The 20,320-nt window shown below is 41.0% G+C and overlaps 1 protein-coding gene across 1 annotated transcript in view; it reads right to left on the bottom strand.

Annotated features, from left to right (window-relative positions):
- CPQ (carboxypeptidase Q) overlaps positions 1-20,320 on the bottom strand; it is a 275,759-nt gene that overhangs the window by 213,605 nt on the left and 41,834 nt on the right. The window contains exon 3 of the mRNA XM_034763342.1: positions 3,796-4,003. Coding sequence (XP_034619233.1) covers positions 3,796-4,003 — 208 coding nt within the window. The remainder of the gene's footprint in view (positions 1-3,795; positions 4,004-20,320) is intronic.

Raw genomic sequence — 20,320 nt, 5'->3', positions numbered from 1 at the left:
GCTGCTCTGCTCCTCCCCGGACTCAGACTTCGGCTCTGTTTAACAGCCGAGCTGCCCGAGCCAGCGCTACCGGCTTTGGGCAGCCCCCTTGCCTCCAGACCCTGCGCCGCCGGAGCAGAGCAGCTGGAGCCCGGGAGGGGAAGTGCCCAGCCGGCGGCTCGGGGTCCAGAGGCAAGGGGGCTGCCCGAAGCCGGAGTGCTCGGGCAGCTCAGCTTTTAAACAGAGCCCAAGAGTCGGGGAGGAGCAGAGCAGCTGGAGCCTGAGAGGGGAAGTGCCCGGCCGGTATTTTTCCCGGACATGTTTGGCTTTTTGGCAATTCCCCCTGGACGGGGGTTTGATTACCAAAAAGCCAGACATGTCCGGGAAAAAACGGACATATGGTAACCCTATTTTATATATAGAGAGAAAATAAACCTAATGCTGCCATCTTTATACATCACAAAGGAGCAGTAAAGGTCACAGCACATGTAAATAAATGCCTTTTAAAATCTTTTTGACTCAAAAACAAAATAGCTTCAGTAAGTGTGTTAATGTACTGAAAGTTTAAATAAGGGTTTTTTTTATACACACAGGTGAACATTTTAAAGAATAGAAGCCTGAAATTAAATTCCTACATCTGTATTTAGGCATCTAAGAGTGGGATTTTCAAAAGCACTTAAGTGGCTTGGGAGCATAAGTCCCACTGACTTCAAACTGCAAACCTCACAGGAGCAGTGTAGCCGGGTTAAAACATTTCAGTTTTCTTGATTTGTAGAAAAATAATGTATTTGAAGATGGTATTGGTTCCGAATATAACACAGGCTATTGGCCTATCAGTTTATGTTGTTTGTTGTGACGGCTGTAAGCATGGAAACTTCCAAAACTACTCTATTGAGTTGTGCCACACATTAGACACATATTGATTCAATAGCCTATGAATATGCTAAGTGGAGTGTGTATCTTTGTGTTCTGGATCACTGGGTGGGTTTACTGTGGAATCTGGCATTGGTGGAACGTATTTACTACAAATTCCAATGCTGGTTATGCACATGCCCAACACTTTGAATCTTCAGTATCAGGAGACAGCTGAACTAAACACCAGCTTTCTATGGGGATCACAGTGGGTTGCAGGAGGAAATTGCAGCCTAAATCTCCTATCTAGAGGAAGAGGAACACAAGTTCCCACTCTGAGAAAGTCTAAAGGCCCCAGAACTGACACACATGGTGGTAGCCGTGTGATAATATAGTGTTTACCAGTGCCCACCCTTCATAAAGCAGAGCATTTATTCAGAACAAACTCATTACAGAGAAAACATATCTTAAACAATGAACAGTCTAGACTCATGCTAAGCTTACCAGGTATTATCTGTCATGCGCATGGGATGCTGGCAGTTCTGTACACAAGTCTGTCAGTTCTTTGTTCCACAGTGAATCTGCCCTGAGCCAGGTCAGGCTGACCCTTTATACACAGTTTTTGACACCTTTTTCTCCCAGGCCTTCTGACCTAGGTAAAACTAATCTCTGCCACTTTCCCCAGGGACCAAAGCTTCAAAGGGCTGGGTATCTGCGTACCTGGCATTGGGAATTTGCAATAATTACCCCTTTCCTCCACCCGGTAATTCCATAGGAAACCCACTCAGAGAGCCAGGAACACAAAGATATATTACACTTACTGATACAATAGTCCATGAATTTCCTGTGTGCCCATAGCATCTGGCACATCTCAATACATTAGTCTTTGAAGCTTCCGTGCTACCAAGCTCTCACATCTGTCTCACCATTCTCACAGTTAAAGTGTTAAGGAAGCCCTAGACTTGTCTTTCTCTGCACAGATGAGCATTTTAAGTGTGAAACTCTCATTTTTAGAAAAAAATCTCCAGGTAAAATCTAAAATTCTATTAACAATTAGGAAGCTAAAGAAACAAGTACAAAACAGCCACTTGAGCACTTTCAGAAAGTAAAGTTCTACCAACATGTACATACATTTTTTTAAAATTAAAAATTGATTTTTAAGTCATGGGTTGTTGTTTTTTTAAAGTTAGTCAGACTGAGGATTATAAAACCTATTTATAGGAGACCAGAATAATTACATTAGTTGTGAACATTTACTTCATCCTCCTGATGTCATTTTAAGGCTATGTGACTGCCCATCAATATAAAAACAATATACCTTTATTCTCCTTAAACATACATTATTAGGTATTCTTAAAATCATTGATAATTTGCCTTATATTGCCACCAGAGAAGTATTTTATATTGGTTGTTACAGGAATATTTATGGTAGCATCAGGGATGTGAAAAGCTATTAAAAGCAATCACACAAGATCTGGCGTGGTGACAATGGTGAAAACATTTTGAAAGAATGAAAAAGCACTGGAGGCAGAGTTTGGAACAAATAGTTTCCAAACCAAACACCCACTTGAAACTGGACAACTGAACATGTTACAACAAAGTGCCTGCCCATAAAACCACGCAAAGTAAAAGGTGAAATGTGAGTCAGTGTCCCTCCCTCCCTCTCTCTCACACACGCCCCCCACATCCACCGGTAAACCTCCCTCTGCTGGCTTGACACTCACCAGGCTGCTGTGTTTGGGCCCCCTGTGCTTTAAGCCTCCTGAGTCTGAAGAAGAGAGTCCAGGCACTGTCTCTTACCAGGGTCTCTAGGCATACTGTCAGAGAGCAGATCTCTGTCTTAGGATGACCATACGTCCTGTTTTGGCTGGGGCAATCCCTTTTTTAAGGGCAGACCCAGGCATCCCAAAGTTGCCAAGAGCAAAGGGACAAATGCCCACTTTTGCCAAAAAAAAAAAAAAAAAAAAAAAGTGGGGTATGGGAAGAATGCCAGCCCCACGCAGGGGGAGGAGGCAGGCAGGGCTCGAGCGAGCAGCGACGCCAGCCTCAATGTTTGGGAAATATGGTCACCCTTTCTGTCTAGCACCCCTTTCTAAAAGCTGAGGCCTTGTGGTCCACTGCCTACACTCTCTGAGTAATGTTGGCTCCCCAGACTCCCCAGTGGCTTAAGCACACCATCTCTCAACTGCAGCCCTGTGGGTGCTCCAGGTTCATAGTTTAACTCTTCTGGGATACACAACAGCCTAAGCAGACAGACACACAGACAGACTGCATAGGATTCTAAGGCAAATTACCCTTTACTTAAGTAGCACAAGAAATATACAGATCTATACAAAATAATAAACACACCTGTACACATTTCCCTGCCTCAGCTTTCTCGCCATGCTGAAGAGTTCTTTAGGTTTAGGGTAGAGTCCTCTCAGGAGTCCAGAATCACCCCTCCTGTAGTTCAGGGCTTCTCCTCTGAATCATGGAGCCTCTCCCCCACCCCCCACCCCTGCAATCCATGCCCATGCTTCCTCTAAAATGGCAGGTGAGAGACCCTTTCTTTTATAACCTTGTGTTCTCTTTGGCAGTAACATAACAATCAGGCTTATTAAGGGAGCAGGTGATCCCTTGTTCTGTGCCCCCCCCCACCCCATAGTTCAGACTTGAAAAACTGGCTTGCCCTAGGCAGTAGCCATCTCTTTGTCCAAGGGTGCGCCATTTGAATGGACAATCACAGTTTAACAACCCTCTGTTGTTAGCCCTGGGCAAGAATTTCTCTTGTTACCCACTGTGGGTTTTAGCTCAATATGGAGAAACAAAGACAGCTGAGAAGGCAAAGACGAGCCTTACAATCCAAATAGAGTTTGCACCCTGACACTGACGTTTACAGAGTTAATAATTTCAATTAGAATTCATAAGTGGTACCCTGTCAGATTCCCCAAATTGTCACGTACAGAGTAAGTAATACATTCCTACCTATTAATAGAAAAGGAAGCAACGGATCTGATAAGGGATGCCACTGCTCCAACTTTACCAGCTTCAACTGCTCCCAGTAATCTATATTTGACAGTTTCTTTATAACTGATGAAAGGCTGGTTGTAAACAACAATCTTCCCCTTGGCGTCTTGAGCTCTTTTGTGCAGTTCATCAAAAGAGGTGACCACTAGGACTTCAGCAGTAATTCCTAGAAGTAAACATCACAGTAGTTTTAGATGTGTTATCCTATCACCAGCCCCATATACAAAAATACACGTCATGTACAGCATGTATAATGCAAACCAAGAAGAGGAGGTCAAACATGAAAACCTCTTACTGGAAAAGATAACATGTAAAGTACTTCCTCAGAGAAGGTTATTCAACATGTATAACCATGTCCTTAGTATAAATCATGCTATCAGCTGATGTTAAAATTGAAACTGAAGGCAAGAGAAGATGTGAGAAAAGACTTTTTCCAAATAAACTTTAATGCATGAATGCAATTATTTAAAGTGCAAAAAACATTTTGAAAGATTTTCTATGGCATTTATAAAACAGATATGTAATCTTCTCTTGTAATTGTTCTGATATGTGGCTAAACAACTTAGACTGACATCACACATATGAAAATACATAGTTTTGGAATGATACACTTAGAAACTGATGCATTCCATGAATCAAGCTTTTCACAAATGGTTAATGTGAATATTTACAATTCTTGAAGACAAACTTGCTGTAAAACCCTTTGTAATATATTTAAAATAAAAAACACTTCTCATGCTTAATCTACAGTACACGTTAATTGCATCACAGAGGAAAATTTACCATATTTTTCAAATGAAATATTTTGAAATTGCTATAATCCTATTGCCTTGTCTAAGGAAACAAAGGAATTTAAAAGTAAGCAGGTTCTCCCATACCACAGAAAGTTTCCCACATCTCAGAACATTCATTTGGAGATTACCCTTAAATGTCGATTTCACCGCAAACATACAAAGCCACATCAGTAAGAATCGATATTTACAGCTAGGCAAAGAAAGAAAAATGTTGCTTGAAAACTCAGTCAAATCCAGTGATTAGACTTTTGGATTAGGTTTGTTACATATGGACTAATGAATGAATAGTGAGAATGGGTATGATCTCTTGATTTAAGGATATTTACTTTGTATATTTTGACATGCTATGTTGATAATTTGTGTTCATAACAGTTGTTATAAAGGTTTCATTTTTTGAATCTCAACATCTATTATCATTAAATAAATGTCTGACCCTCCCATAATTTCCTGTAACTGTGAAAATTGGGGGAAAAGATCAAAATCTAAAAAAAATGCTTAAAAATAAACAGATAATATCTGTCAAAATTATTTTAAAAATTGAATTCTACCAAGCCCAATGGATTGCTTGGCTTTTGAGAAATCATTCACAAAATTTGACCACAATGATTAAGATCCAATCCTGTGGATTGGTTACAGTTGATAAGTGGAAACTGTTTAACAACCAGGACCAGACTTTGCCGCTAAATATAGAAGCAGTATGGATGCCTGGAGTTTTAGTGCTGTACATTTGACCAAGAAGCCACAAAACACGTCAGTAAAAACAGAAAGTAATAACAAATGCTTGGCCAGCTTGGTTTGTTCCACAAGTTATTGCAAAATTTAAAAAAGCTAGGTATCCTTGCAAGTCTTAAATAGCTCACTATAAAACATTATTAAAATGTTATTTGGGAAAGCTTTTAAGTTAATTGCATATGTTAAAGAATTCTTAATGCTGTTATCTGATGTGCACTGCTAGACTCTCTCTCAGCATCAACTTATCCAAGTTAAATGCTCACTTTATGGTTTTTTGGGTTCGTTTTTTTAAGATCAAAACAGTATGAATTGCCTTCCACACATGAAAGAAAATGTTTCACATCAAAAAAGTCTGTTTCTTAAAATACACAGTTGTAAGAATGCAGCAGGCAACTATTGATGGGGGGAGGGGGGAGACGAGTTTTGGCTGCAGAACTATCCTCGTGTGAAAGGTGTGAAAATTTTAATTGGATAGCTGTCCAAACTTCCAGCTTTACAGAGAGGGCCCCGACAGGCCAAACCAAAGTATTACCTTCAAATTTTACTGAAGTTATAGTTGGCTTGTAGGTGAAGTGTACTGATAGGCTCCAGCTGCTTCTAATGAACTACAGATTGAACTGTATACCTAAGGAATGTCCCAATGACAGGATCATTCTGAAGTCTGGAACTGTGCCACTGGAAATAAAGCCAGGTATCTGCAAAATTTCATTTTCCACTAGAAAAATCAAGGTCACAGCAGGCTGGTACTGCAATCCGCACTTCATATTAGCTTTTGTAACAGATGAGAGAAAATGACACCGTCTATCTCACCCCAATGCTCCACTTAGATGCCATACCAAGCATTAGAACGACATCCAATGTACTATTGATTGCTCATCAAGGAATGGAACTGCTCTTGGCACTGCCTTACTGCATTAATGAACAAAAATATCATCTCTGATTTTTTTTTTTTTTTTTTTTTTTTTAAGGAAAGGTACTTGCTATCTCTCGCAACCTATAACTCCCTAAGTAAATTCATGCAGAATTACCTTCATGATCTTCAAAGAAGCTAAGTATCAAGGAGCTTTGTACTGTGAAGTCTTATTTTTTTATTCCCAAGAAAGAGAATGCAGAATGACAAACTTAATTTGCTAGCTTTATACTTCTACTTTTGCTTGTTCCCAAATAGGTTTGCTTTATTTAGCCTTTGACAAAATAAAACAAAGTTTCTCTTTGTATGTTTAACTTAATGGCAGCATGATATACATAAAGTATTAATTACAGTACTTTCCACAGTACAACCCAACTTCACTCCTGTGTAGCTGCCGACTAATTCAGTGTCTCATTAGAATATTTAGATCACATTCTATAGCATATCAGTCCTATCTATTAAGAAGGTAATAGGAGCATTTAGTTAAGAGACAATAGGGTTTCAGCTGTGAAGGTATCAATGAGACCAAAGGCCAAGTAGTTCATCCCAAAGAGGAGCAAGTCCGGACTGCTGCCAAAAAATGGGGCACTGCCTCATATTATACCTTACTGAAGCTTTTTATTCTTTGGTAATAAACAGTCCCTCATCCCCAAAAACTTAGTGTCTCACCTCTCTATTTTCTTGGTGCATTTATAAACACATTCTTCAATCCATTTCTTATTCCTACCATTGCCCATCACAGAAGTCAGCTGCAAGCTGCACTGTGGATAAGCTCAGACAACCTATATGATGAGGTAGCTGGACTGCTCGTACTACAGAGGACAGATAAACTAAAAAACACATGGGGGTGAAGAAGAGTGAGTGGCATTTTCAGAGACTGGCCAAGAAAAGGGAACAGATAGTACTGAGGGGCTGAGAAATAAGACGTGTTTACTCTGGATGAGGTTGAAGCCCCCCATGTTAGACACTGTTGGTGGGTGTTACACAGTACATGCCTATACAGCAAGTGAAGGTGGGACTGTAACATGGGTAGACATACCCACACTATATTTAATCTAATTAGGATGTGTAGCAATCATGAAGATGTGGCAGCACAGGCTTCAATATGGGCTAGCCACCCCAGTACAAGCCTGCTGGGGACCCTATGTACATACTTGCGTTGCTAGTCCCCAGGGCCACAGAGGTTTTGGGGGACCCAGGGCAAAATCTGAAACCGAGGCCCACCACACTCCAGAAAAACAAACTTACTACTGAAGGGAGACCCTGGGGCACGAGGGGGTTGGAAAGTGAGCCTGCCTGCACCCACCCCCAGCAGCAGCTCCTATGGCGTGGACCCAGTTCCCTGGTTCAGGTGTTGCAACCTGGCCCATGAGATTGCAGCACCACTCAGATTTGGCCTGGCCACACCTCACCATCACGATGGAGAGACACTCGGGCCAAATTTGAATGAGTGCCATTGCGACCTGGCCTGTGGGGTTGCAGCACCACTCAAGTTTGCACCAGATCACAATGCTGCTCAATTTAGGAGAGCCCAGGACAAACTGCCCTTTTTGCATCCCCAACCTGTCGGCAACACTAGTAGCCAGTACAGAAGCCCGTATCACCATGTCTTCACTACTATTGTTACCTATTCTAGCTAGATTAAAGCTAGCATGGCTATGCCTACCCATGCTACAGTCGCACCTTCACTTGCACCGACTACCCAATGTGAGGCAAATTACATAAGTCATAGGGCATACAGCTATTGGGGTGAGCCACTACCCAACCAAATCCACTCAAACCCACGAGGCTCCTCCAATTTTTCCAGATGAAATAATAATTAGGGCCATGTTATAAGGGGGGGGGGGGGGGGAAAATGAGGAAAATGGAAAACAGTGGGAATAAGCGGACTGGAAACAATCTTCTACTGCAGGCCAACTTTTATACAAAAGATTTCATTGCACAAATGTAGGTTCATAACTAATGCTAAAAGCCTGGCTAATACAAAAGTTTGCCACAGCACACAGGTAACTATAGTAGACTCTGCATTAGCAAAGTCTTAAATCCTTGTTTATTCAGGAAGGCTGATTAGAACTATTCATTCACAGCCCAGGAAAGGCTAATAAACAAATCCTACCTGTAAATCTGATTTCTGCAAAGTTGTCATAACACCACATGTCTGACACCTGTCATGAAAATTCTCTCTGGAGATTCAGCTTCCAGCACCAGCCTGCCAGATGTGACACTAGAAGCAGATCACTTCAGATCGATATATGTAGAATTACCCCAAAAGACAATTTACTCACCCCAAGGTTAAATCCTTTACCCACTTAAAATCATTGTAGTGGTCAACACCTAGTACCCTGAACTGGACAGCTGTTTGTATCATCAATGAGTTTCAGATTACAGTAATAATGAAAGGTATGTTTACTCCCAATTATAGGAATTCAAGTATAAACAAATCTCTACCAGGCAGCCTGATGGCAACTTTTTTATAGACAGACATTCTCTCACTTCCAACAGACCATTGATTCTAAGAGAAACTCCCTGGCAAAACAAGGTTGAATTCACAGTGTGCTAAGCATCAGAACTGTCAGAGATTTGTTGTTCTAGCTCGCTTCTACTCTCTTCAGAGTATTTATAATTAAAAAGCAAATACCTATTCTTACATATATACAGATTTAAAATAGTCAGTTACAGTCAATCTAATTATGTATTCAAATAAGAGGTTAGCAGTATTGAAGTGAAATGGAATGTGTGTCTTTTTTAAATTGTCGGAGCTATTGATTTCCTAGCTACTCAATTAGGACCCAAAGCCTTTTCAATGAGCATTTTGTCATTTTCTTGAACAAGGACAGGCTTTTGGAGATTTACTTACAGAAACAAATGCAATCCTCATTGTTATGACAACGTTTTGGCTAGCAGCAAGTGAGCTGCTCAAAGCTGCAAACAATCCACAACTTCATCTATTTCAAACTCTGCTAATATGGGATTATGATTTCTTTTACAAAGCACACCATGGAATGGCTATTCTGCTGATCTAGACACACAAAATCTCATTGCCAAATAAATAAATTGGCATACCAGCCAATTTTTGCTCAGAATAGGTGCCATACTTCTAAGCCTACGTGTAAGAAAGCAGCAGATTCCATCACCCAAGCCTGTATTAAACTTCCCTGTCCATTACACAGCTTTACTTTCACCACATAACAAAAAAAGGTAAACTATTGCCTGAAATACTGATACAAAAATCAATGACATCTAGCTCAGAGACTCAGAACCCCCACCCACCCCAGGACCAGAGCAAGGGCCACCCAGCCTGAAGCACACACCACCACCCTAGCTGTGGAGGGCTAAGGGGAGAAAGAATAAGGCCAGAGACAGCCATCAGAAGCTAAAAGACTCTCCCAGCAGTAGGTAGAGGAACAATGACAGAAACAGCAGCAAAGTAAGGGCTGGAGGCTGTGAGGCCTAGCCAAAATCTTCACCATCAGCAATGTCAGACTGTGCTTTCTTTCATTTGGACTCAGAATATTTTTTTTTCCTTCTCTGCTGCTTGGCTGTTTCCTGTGAGTCTTTCTCAGATTTCTCTCTGGCCCCATCCCAGCCCTCATGCTTCACGCTCCACTCACACCCACCCACAGAGCTGGCCCAATTCTCTTCACTCCCTCGTCTTCCCAGCCTCCCTTCCATTCCACCCCCATCAAATGTACCCCTTCCCTTCCTTCTTTCCCCAACTCCAGTGCTCCTAGTAACATCCCATCTACCATCCCGCTCCTGCAGATCTGGAAAACTAAAACTTGGCACTAGGATGATGTTTGCCAGGAATCTGTTAGACATATCTCTGTATGTTGCACTTCTGTCCCTCACCCCATGTCTTATCTGTTCAGATTTTAAGATCCACCCTAGATTATAAACCCTTCAATGCAGGGATATCTTCCTATGTGTTTGCACAGTGCCTAGCACAATGGAGGCCTACTCCCAACTGGTGTTTTTGGATGCTGTTGTAATATAAATATAAAAAGTAATAGAAGAGCTCCTTTCCTGTGTAGTTTGCTGCACAGAAGGAACAGGAGAGAAGCTCTGCTTCTGAGTATCTCCTAAACTAAGCAGAAGGAAAGCTGCTCTGCAATAGTCCTCAAAAGGTCCATGGTGGTTGGGCTCACCCTTGCACACCTTAAACAGGGAGTTTAGAAGGTGAGCCACTCAAATGGGCCTACTCCAAGGAGTTTCCTACATTGGGTGGAGGAAAGGACCCTGTTTCTACTGAGCTTTGAGCTCTGCTGTGCGGACACCTTCTTTTCTCAGCATTATTCCTCTCTCAAATTTTAGACATAAAAGGATGGAGATGTGTGTGATTAAGAGCTCAAATCTGACACTTTTTCACTATGTTGCTTTCCAGATGAAAGGAGAAATCAGCTCGGCTGTGCCAAAGAGCCCCACAGAACTCAGCAAGTCTTTTGGCAAACCTGGCCCAGGTTTTGGTCTTCCAAAGAAATCAGGCAAGTTAAATCTGGTGTCAAACTGCTGGAAGAAGAAAAAAAAAGTTTCATATCCTAGATTTTATCCTTCTGAAAACTATTACTATGTATTCCAATATAATTAATTATACTTATAATTAATCCTCAAAAACAGCTCTGCTAGGCCAACACAAACAAATACGTATTGAGGATAATTATAATACAAAGGGATGTGGGGGGGAGTAAGCATTTTAAGTGGGGGTGGGAGGAAGGAAGTGCACACCAAAGTAGGAAAATGCAGTGAGGCAGAAGACTTATCAGAGATTCTGTAAAATCAGAAGATGCTTTTGGAAAATGTGATTTCACTTACCGCCTGGAACAGCAAGAAGAATTACTTCATAAACATAAAATTACATAGAAAGGGTATCCAAGAGGATATGAGGCTATTTTGCTATGATGATGCATAGCTCACAGACTAAATGTACTGTACACTTCTTTTAAAAAAGAAAAAAAACCTATGCATTATAAAAAAAGGCTATTGTTTACATCTTCCAACAAATACTAGAGCTTATTGTAGCAGTTTGGTTTAAGCAAAGACAGAGAACTGTGCTACATAAGTACAGCCAGCAAAGTTTTTAGTGGGTATTGAACCTCGCCCCAAACACAAGGCTCTGCACCAAGTGAGCCAAAGGAATAATGCTGTTAGCTGTAAGTAACAGGCTGTTATTCACACTGGGACACTACTCCATTGTCTTCAACAAGCTTGCTCTGCATGTCCAATGCTCACACAAACTGAAGTCTCATCTTGGCGGGATTTGGTAATAGAGTATGGTGGAGGTGGTGGAGTCTGCTTCTTTGGAGGTTTTTAAGGCCCGGCTTGACAAAGCCCTGGCTGGGATGATTTAGTTGGGAATTGGTCCTGCTTTGAGCAGGGGGTTGGACTAGATGACCTCTTGAGGTCCCTTCCAACCCTGATATTCTATGATTCTATGGCTATCTATATAAAGATATTATGGACACCTGTAGAGATTGAACTAGGAATTGTCAGCACCAAAACTGCAGGCCTCTACTACTCGAGCTAGAGTATGTGTGTTGATATGGTTACAGTTTGTTAGACAGAAACGTAAAACTTTCCAAATAAATTTTAATGTCAGAGAGCTTTCTGACATCATTTGTGGTATCTACTTATGGATCATGTCAGTAATCATACACTAAAGGAGACCTGCAAACATTATATTTAGAAAAAAATAGAAAAAATAGAATTACAATTTTTGATAATTGTAGGAGAAATATGACTTTTTATTGTTAAACCACTGCATAACCTGGTGCATGAAATACCAGTATTACAAGATCAGCATGAGTTTATTGATACCACTCCAGGTTTTTCTTTACAGTTTAGTGTCCACTTGGTCGGACAAAATAAATGTGACATCTGGATATTTGATTTTAAAGATTTAAAGACAACACTTTGTGTGCTGTGCTTTATTCAATATTTAATTCACTGTTAATCACTCTTTCATTTGAGTTCTAAACCTCCACATGGTTTTGAATAGATTACATTTTAACAACATTTTTGAAGCTATATGGAAAATTTCAGTAGAAAACCAGTACAATATTTGACTTTCTCTTGAAGCTTGACCAAAAAACTCCCCAACATTTACATCTTTAAATAACACAATTCTGCTAATTTAATACCCTTGTGTGAACCTACTTGGGTCAAATTAGGACTGTCCTAGTGAGGTGCACTAAGGTGTACGAAGGGTCCTTGCTAGTATATTCTCTCTTCAAAATTTTACATGCTGTTCACCCATTTTGTCCTTTTGTTTGGAAAAACCAATAATTTTGTTGATTTGCTTATGAAGCTTAATGTTAAACAGCCAATTTGGTTTTGATGTACTCACTCTTAATAGCATCACTACAGATGTCAACACAATTTTAGGAATAATAGGGCTATTCCCACTAACGTAGGTAGCAAAACTGCCACTGACTTCAATAGGATCAGGATCAGAGCCAATAATTGTTTGTTAACAGTGTTTGTTTTTAAACAGCCACAATTGGTTTCTGTTAGGACTGTCAAGCAATTAAAAAGATTAATCACAATTAATCGCACTGTTAAACAATAATAGAATATAATTTCATTTATTTAAATATTTTTGGATGTTTTCTACGTTTTCAAATATATTTGATTTCAATTACAACACAGAATACAAAGTGTACAGTGCTCACTTTATATTTATTTTTATTACAAATATTTGCACTGTAAAAACCTAAAGAAATAGTATATTTCAATTCACCTAATACAAGCACTGTAGTGAAATCTCTTTATAATGAAAGTTTCACTTACAAATGAAGGATTATGTACAAAAAATAACTGCATTCAAAAATAAAACAATGTAAAACTTTAGAACCTACATGTCCACTCAGTCCTACTTCAGCCAGTCGCTCAGACAAACAAGTTTGGTTACAATTTGCAGGAGATAATGCTGCTCTACATCTTGTTTACAATGTAACCTGAAAGTGAGAATAGGCATTCCCATGGCACTGCTGTAGCCGGCATTGCAAGATATTTACATGCCAGATACACTAAAGATTCATATATCCCTTCATGTTTCAATCACCATTCCAGAATACATGCTTCCATGCTGATGATGGGTTCTGCTCGATAACGATCCAAATCAGAGTGGACCGACACATGTTCATTTTCATCATCGGAGTCAGATGCCACCAGCAGAAGGTTGCTTTCTGGTCGTTTGAGTTCTGTAGTTTCCACATTGGAGTGTTGCTCTTTTAAGACATCTGAAAGCATTCTCCATATCTTGTCACTCTCAGATTTTGGAAGGCACTTTAGATTCTTAAGCCTTGCTCTATCTATCCTTAGAAATCTCACATTGGTACCTTTTGCATTTTGCAAATCTGCTGTGAAAGTTTTCTTAAAATGAACATGTGCTGGGTCATCATCCGAGACTGATATAACATTAAATATATGGCAGAATGCGGGTAAAACAGAATAGGAGACATGGAATTCTCCCCCAAGGAGTTCAGTCACAAGTTTAATTAACGCATTGTTTTTTTAACGAGCATCATCAGCATGTCCTCTGGAATGGTGGCCGAAGCATGAAGGGGCACATGAATGTTTAGCATATCTGGCATACAAATACCTTGCAACACTGGCTATAAAAGTTCCATGCAAACACCTGTTCTCACTTTCAGGTGACATTGTAAATAAGAAGCAGTCAGCAGTATCTCCGGTAAATGTAAATAAACTTGTTTTCTTAGCAATTGGCTGAACAAGAAGTAGACTTGTAGGCTCTAAAGTTTTACATTGTTTTGTTTTTCAGTGCAGTTATGTAACAAATAAAATCTACATTTGTAAGTTACACTTTCACGATAAAGAGATTGCACTACAATACTTGTCTGAGGTGAACTGAAAAATACTATTTATTCATTTTTACAGTGCAAACATTTGTAATAAAAAATAATAATATAAAGTGAGAACTGTACACTTTGTATTCTGTGTTGTAATAGAAATCAATATATTTGAAAATGTAGAAAAACATCTAAAAATATTTAATAAATTTCAATTGGTATTTTATTGTTTAACAGTGCGATTAATCACAATTAATTTTTTTAATCGCAGTTAATTTTTTTGAGTTAATCGTGCGAGTTAACAGCCCTAGTTTCTGCAAAAATATTATACCTTCCTCCCTTTAGATTTCAGTTTCTTTGAAACAAAAAAATAAATAGAAATCAGAAAATATTCCTCGCGATAGGAAATGTTTAAGTTAGGTTATATGTGTTATCTCTAAAATGAGACAACAGAGTAAGAATCTATCAGGAAATATAAAATTCATTTTAACATACACAAATACGAGTTCTTTGATAGCTTCATGGTAGAACATCTGCTAAACTACTATTTTTACTCAATTATGGGATCCCCAAAGCAGCAATTATATCTATTTTCCTTCAAAGTATTTGGGGTATAATCAGTACTACTGGAAATCAACACAGTCTCTATATAGAATCTGTATGTTTTGCCAATATTGAAACACTGGAAATAAGATCGGGACAATGCCTAAATATGGTAAACCTCTAGCTTGTTAGCTCTTGGTAACATTCAATTTAAGATGCTAGCTCTGAACCCAGCTCTATGAGGTGCTGAGTATTTTCAACTCCTGCTGACCTCTTTGGGAGACTCATAGGGATATTTTTTGGCCTCACTAATGCAGACATGAGAATCTCAGCATTATGGCTAGATCAAAGGAAAAGTGAAAACTAGGTCTCTGATGAACCTCCATTATTGAGCCAGCCTTTCCTTGAAACCGAGCCCTGCAGACAAATGTCAGAATCACAAATTTCTCAAAGGAATTAAAGCACCTGCGATACTTAAAAGGAACTGTGTCAACTTGAGGGGAAAAAAACTACATTTTTCTCTGAAAGTTGGGACCTACTATTGTTACAAGTATACCACTATTACTGAAATTGAAGAAGCTTACAAAATACATGTTTCTGTATTTTTTCCAGACTGCTTATTTTCTACTATGTGTCTAGTCAATTTTACTGTTCCCTATCTACTCTGACAAGGAAGAAACTAACTGAAAAGTCCCTTAGAAAAATCAGCTCTGGAGCAGAAAACCCTTTATAAAAGTAACAACAATAAAAAAAATTAAAAATGAAAGAACAATTTAAGATTGTAAAACAATTTCCATTTTAATTTCCTAATAATTGTCTAAACATTTACCTTTGGGGCTGAAATTTTCCCGTCTTTACTTTTTGCTCAAAGGGGAATTCTTTCATTTGAGCAAAATACCTTAAAATCTTGGAGTACACAAAGGCTTGGTCTACACTACCCCCCTAATTCGAACTAAGGTACGCAACTTCAGCTACGTGAATAACGTAGCTGAAGTTCGAAGTACCTTAGTTCGAATTAGTTCGAACTTACCTTGGTCCACACTCGGCAGGCAGGCTCCCCCGTCGACTCCGCGGTACTCCTCTCGGCGAGCTGGAGTACCGCAGTCGACGGCGAGCACTTCCGGGTTCGACTTATCACGTCCAGACTAGACGCGATATGTCGAACCCAGAAGTTCGATTTCCAGCCGTCGAACTACCGGGTAAGTGTAGCCAAGGCCAAAGTGAAAATACATTTGTTAAATTAAATTAATGGAGATATCCTATCTCCTAGAACTGGAAGGGACCTTGAAAGGTCATTGAGTCCCGTCCCCTGCCTTCACTAGCAGGACCAAGTACTGATTTTTGCCCCAGATCCCCAAGTGGCCCCCCTCAAGGATTGAACTCACAACCCTGGGTTTAGCAGGGCAATGCTTAAACCACTGAGTTATCCCTCCCCACAATGAGCTATCCCTGTTCTTTGCTAAAGCATTCTAGCCTTCCCTCCCTACCTCGTTTTATTTATGTATTTATTTATTTAAGAGACTGAATTTGGAAACATGGCATCTTGACATAATACTTAGCCCAGGTAGTACTACCCTGAAGCAGGTTAGCAGTAACTGTAGCTATATTTATTATATTACTCATACAGAAAGAGTGTAAAAAAGTATGGAGATTGGAGTTCAAAAATGATCTGATCCTTCCATCATCTTCCTTGGACAAAAAGGCTCTGCCTTTTGCTTCCTTGACAAAGTGCATCAGACCCTAAGTGAAAGTTATTATTCCCCAGCAGAGCAAAACGTTGGGAATGCTCCAACATCAAATGAATTGTTCTATGCATTTCCAAAAAAATGAGTCTTCAGACAAGCTATTCTGTAAAAGTTTGGAGAAAATCAACATTACATTGATTGGGAAGTTCTAATAGCTGAATCTGTAGGTTTACAGCGATGTCTCTTTCAAAGAGAAACTAAGCATGACATTTGTGGATTTTTAAAATGCTCATTCCCATGAGCCAATAGCAATTCAGTGCTAGAAGACTCCGATGTTGCTTCCCGGACTTTTAGTTACAGTATTTCAAGCAAAGGATGAAACACTCCCACAACTTCTTGGATAAAATGAAAAATCAATAATGCTGATGAATCTCTGAGGGGACTAATTAGAATATTTCACAAGTGATTTACTGTAGCTCCTTCCTTCCTTCTTTTCTGGGAATTAGGACACAGGACACAGCACTATCTGGGAGAGAGGGAGTAGGTCTTGGAAATGAATTGCCCAGGAGTCAGAAATGACAAACACCAACTTAGAAAACAGTCTGAAACCATTTCTATACTACAAAATTAAGTCGACCTAACTTACGTTGGCATACAGCCACCACAGTCATTACATCGCTTGTGCATGTTTACACTTTGCTCTTTGTGTCGGTGGTGCACGTCCTCACCAGGCGCGCATGTATCGATTGTAGTAGCTCAGTGGTAGAGTGCATGCTTTGCATGTATGAGGCCCTGGGTTCAATCCCCAGCATTTTCAGCATGGGGCATTGTGGGATGGCTCCTGAAAGCCAATTACAGTTGACCTAACTACATCTACACCGCTCGTGGAGGTGGAGTTATTAAGTCAGCATAGCGGGGCAGTTACTTCGGCGTGAGTGAAATTTAAGTGCAGACACTTGCATAGTTAGGTTGACGTAAGGTGCCTTCTGTCGATCTAACTCTGTAGTGTAGACCAGACTTGACAATATATTTTCAGTCTCAAGTTTGAAACTAAGGTGCTTGTTAGGGTGGGCCCCTCTCTAAGCAGCACAGTTTCTAACCCCCCTTGTTGGATTGTCTTAGGAGTCCTGTGCAGTGGGGATTTCCATTCCAGGCACCTCCTAAATTGTGCAGTTACTTCAACTATCAAAGAGAGTACAGGAGCTCACTATTACTTAGCAGTTCTGCGTATCTTCCCCAGTGTCAGAGCCCAAACAGACAGACTGATCTTGGGGTGACATAACATTAGTTAAAGTGGCTGGGTTCTCCCTTCCAGCCACCCCCTGGACTGCTCTGAGAGGAATCCACACCTCTGAGTCCCTGGATGTTTTCAGCTTACAAAGCCTGAACAGAGCCCAGCCACTGCCCCAATCCCAGGGTCCCTAGGCACATGCCCATAATGCATAAATCACTCCCCCTTAACTCCCTCCTGAGAGTTGCAATCTGCAGTCCAGTCACCTAGACCCTCTGGGCAAAATCCGGACTCCTCAAACTTCCCTGTACTTAAACACTCCAGTTCCCAGAACTCCACCCCAAAGGTATGAAGCTTCTGGTTCATAGTTTACTTTCCTTTGGAGGCATGCAGTGGTTATGAAACACATGACTCACACTCAGACACTTTGCTCAAGTCTAAACACATTTGCTCCTTTACTTAATCACATAATGCACAAGAGAATATAGATCATACTGAAAACTAAACCCTATACATTCCTTTGCTCATTTTCTTCCCCACGTCATTCTTGGGGGTGGAGGAGGGAGTCAGTCAGTGTCCATTGGGCTGTCCAGAGTACTTCTGCTTCACCGCATGGATTGAGGGCTACAATATGGAATCTTTTTCTCCATAGGTCAGCCTGCTTCCTTTGCCCCTGACTACTCTGACCGCTTCTCTTGGGAGTCCTGGGGCCAACTGAGCAAAGGAAAGCAGACAGCCTCTTCATGCCCACATCTAATGCAGGCCCTACATGCAGGGTTGCTTCTCTCTACTTTTCAGCTAGAGAGAAAATGGCCAATAACCCCAGAATGACCACGTCCTCCCTCTTTATCAGGTGACACCCTTGCCAGCTTCCCCATATATGCACAAATCAATGCCAAGCCACCCTCTCCTGACAAAACAGTTTTCCTGGCTGGGAGCCAGACTATTGTCTACAGCAATTACATTTCAACAGTCAGCGCATTTGAAGTCAAATGAAGGAGAAGATTAGAGGTGGAGCCCATTAGAGGTGGAGCCCATTTAAGAAGGTGCAAACTCAGGCTAGGTCTATACTACCCGCCTGAATCGGCGGGTAGAAATCGACCTCTCGGGGATCGATTTATCGCGTCCCGACGATCCCCGAATCGGCGCTCTTACTCCACCAGCGGAGGTGGTAGTAAGTGCCGCCGACGGGAAGCCGCAGAAGTCGATTTTGCCGCCGTCCTCACAACGGGGTAAGTCGGCTGCGATACGTCGAATTCAGCTACGCTATTCACGTAGCTGAATTTGCGTATCTTAAATCGACTCCCCCCTGTAGTGTAGATGTACCCTCAGTGTCTCCCTGAAAAAACTAGAGGAGTAAGACAAGGCAAGTGTAAGGCTTGGTCTACACTACCCCCCTAATTCGAACTAAGGTACGCAACTTCAGCTACGTGAATAACGTAGCTGAAGTTCGAAGTACCTTAGTTCGAATTAGTTCGAACTTACCTTGGTCCACACTCGGCAGGCAGGCTCCCCCGTCGACTCCGCGGTACTCCTCTCGGCGAGCTGGAGTACCGCAGTCGACGGCGAGCACTTCCGGGTTCGACTTATCACGTCCAGACTAGACGCGATAAGTCGAACCCAGAAGTTCGATTTCCAGCCGTCGAACTACCGGGTAAGTGTAGACAAGGCCTAGATAACTAAATAACTGAGGAAGGCAAATTGTGCATAGACTAGTTTTCTTACTGAGGTGCTCATCAATGACTCTTGATTGAGAGTGGGAACAAGGTTTTCGTTTTCTTTGTAAGTAGCTTGGATAGGAAGTGGAATGGATGAAAAAAAACTAAACACCTATTGAATGGGTTTAACCTACACTATAAATATGTTTTACAAACACTAAGCCTTATAAATATTATGGGCTAGTAGGCTGATTTTACTAATGTTTCTTAATTGTTTCTCATTTTAGGCACAAGTTTACCCCCCATCGTAGGTTGCCAACTTTCTAATTTCTGAAAACCAGACCCTCACCCTGCTCCACCTCTTCGCCCAGGCCCTGCCCCAATCTTGCTCCTCTACCTCCTCCCACCATCGCTCACTGCTCTTTCCCAACCCCCTCAATTCCCCACCCCCATTCACAGCTGGGCTCCCTCTGCTCAGGGGACTGGGATGGGAGCTGCAGCCTAATGTGGAGCCTGCTGACTGACTGCCCATGAACATAAGAACGGCCATACTGGGTCAGACCAAAGGTCCATCAAGCCCAGTATCCTGTCTACCAACAGTGGCCAATGGCAGGTGCCCCAAAGGGAATGAACTGACAGGTTATCATCAAGTGATCCATGCCCTGTCACCCAATCCCAACTTCTGGCAAACAGAGCCTAGGGACACCAATCCTGCCCATCCTGGCTAATAGCCATTGATGGACCTAGCTTCCATGAATCTATCTAGCGCCCTTTTGAACCCGATTATAGTATTGGCCTTCACAACACCCTCTGGCAAGGAGTTCCAGAGGTTGACAGTGCATTGCGTGAAAAAATAGTTTCTTGTGTTTGTTTTAAACCTGCTACCTATTAATTTCGTTTGGTGGCCCATTGTTCTTGTATTATGAGAAGGAGAAAATAACACTTCCTTATTTACTTTCTGCACACCAGTCATGATTTTATAGACCTCTATCATATCCCCCCTTAGTCGCCTCTTTTCCAAGCTGAAAAGTCCCAATCTTATCAATCTCTCCTCATACAGAAGCCGTTCTATACCCCTAATAATTTTTATTGCCCTTTTCTGAACCTTTTCCAATTCCAATATAT

The sequence above is a fragment of the Trachemys scripta genome, chromosome 2, assembly GCF_013100865.1.
Source record: "Trachemys scripta elegans isolate TJP31775 chromosome 2, CAS_Tse_1.0, whole genome shotgun sequence".
NCBI classification, from domain to species: domain Eukaryota; kingdom Metazoa; phylum Chordata; order Testudines; family Emydidae; genus Trachemys; species Trachemys scripta.
This window is presented reverse-complemented; position numbering and strand designations above follow the sequence as displayed.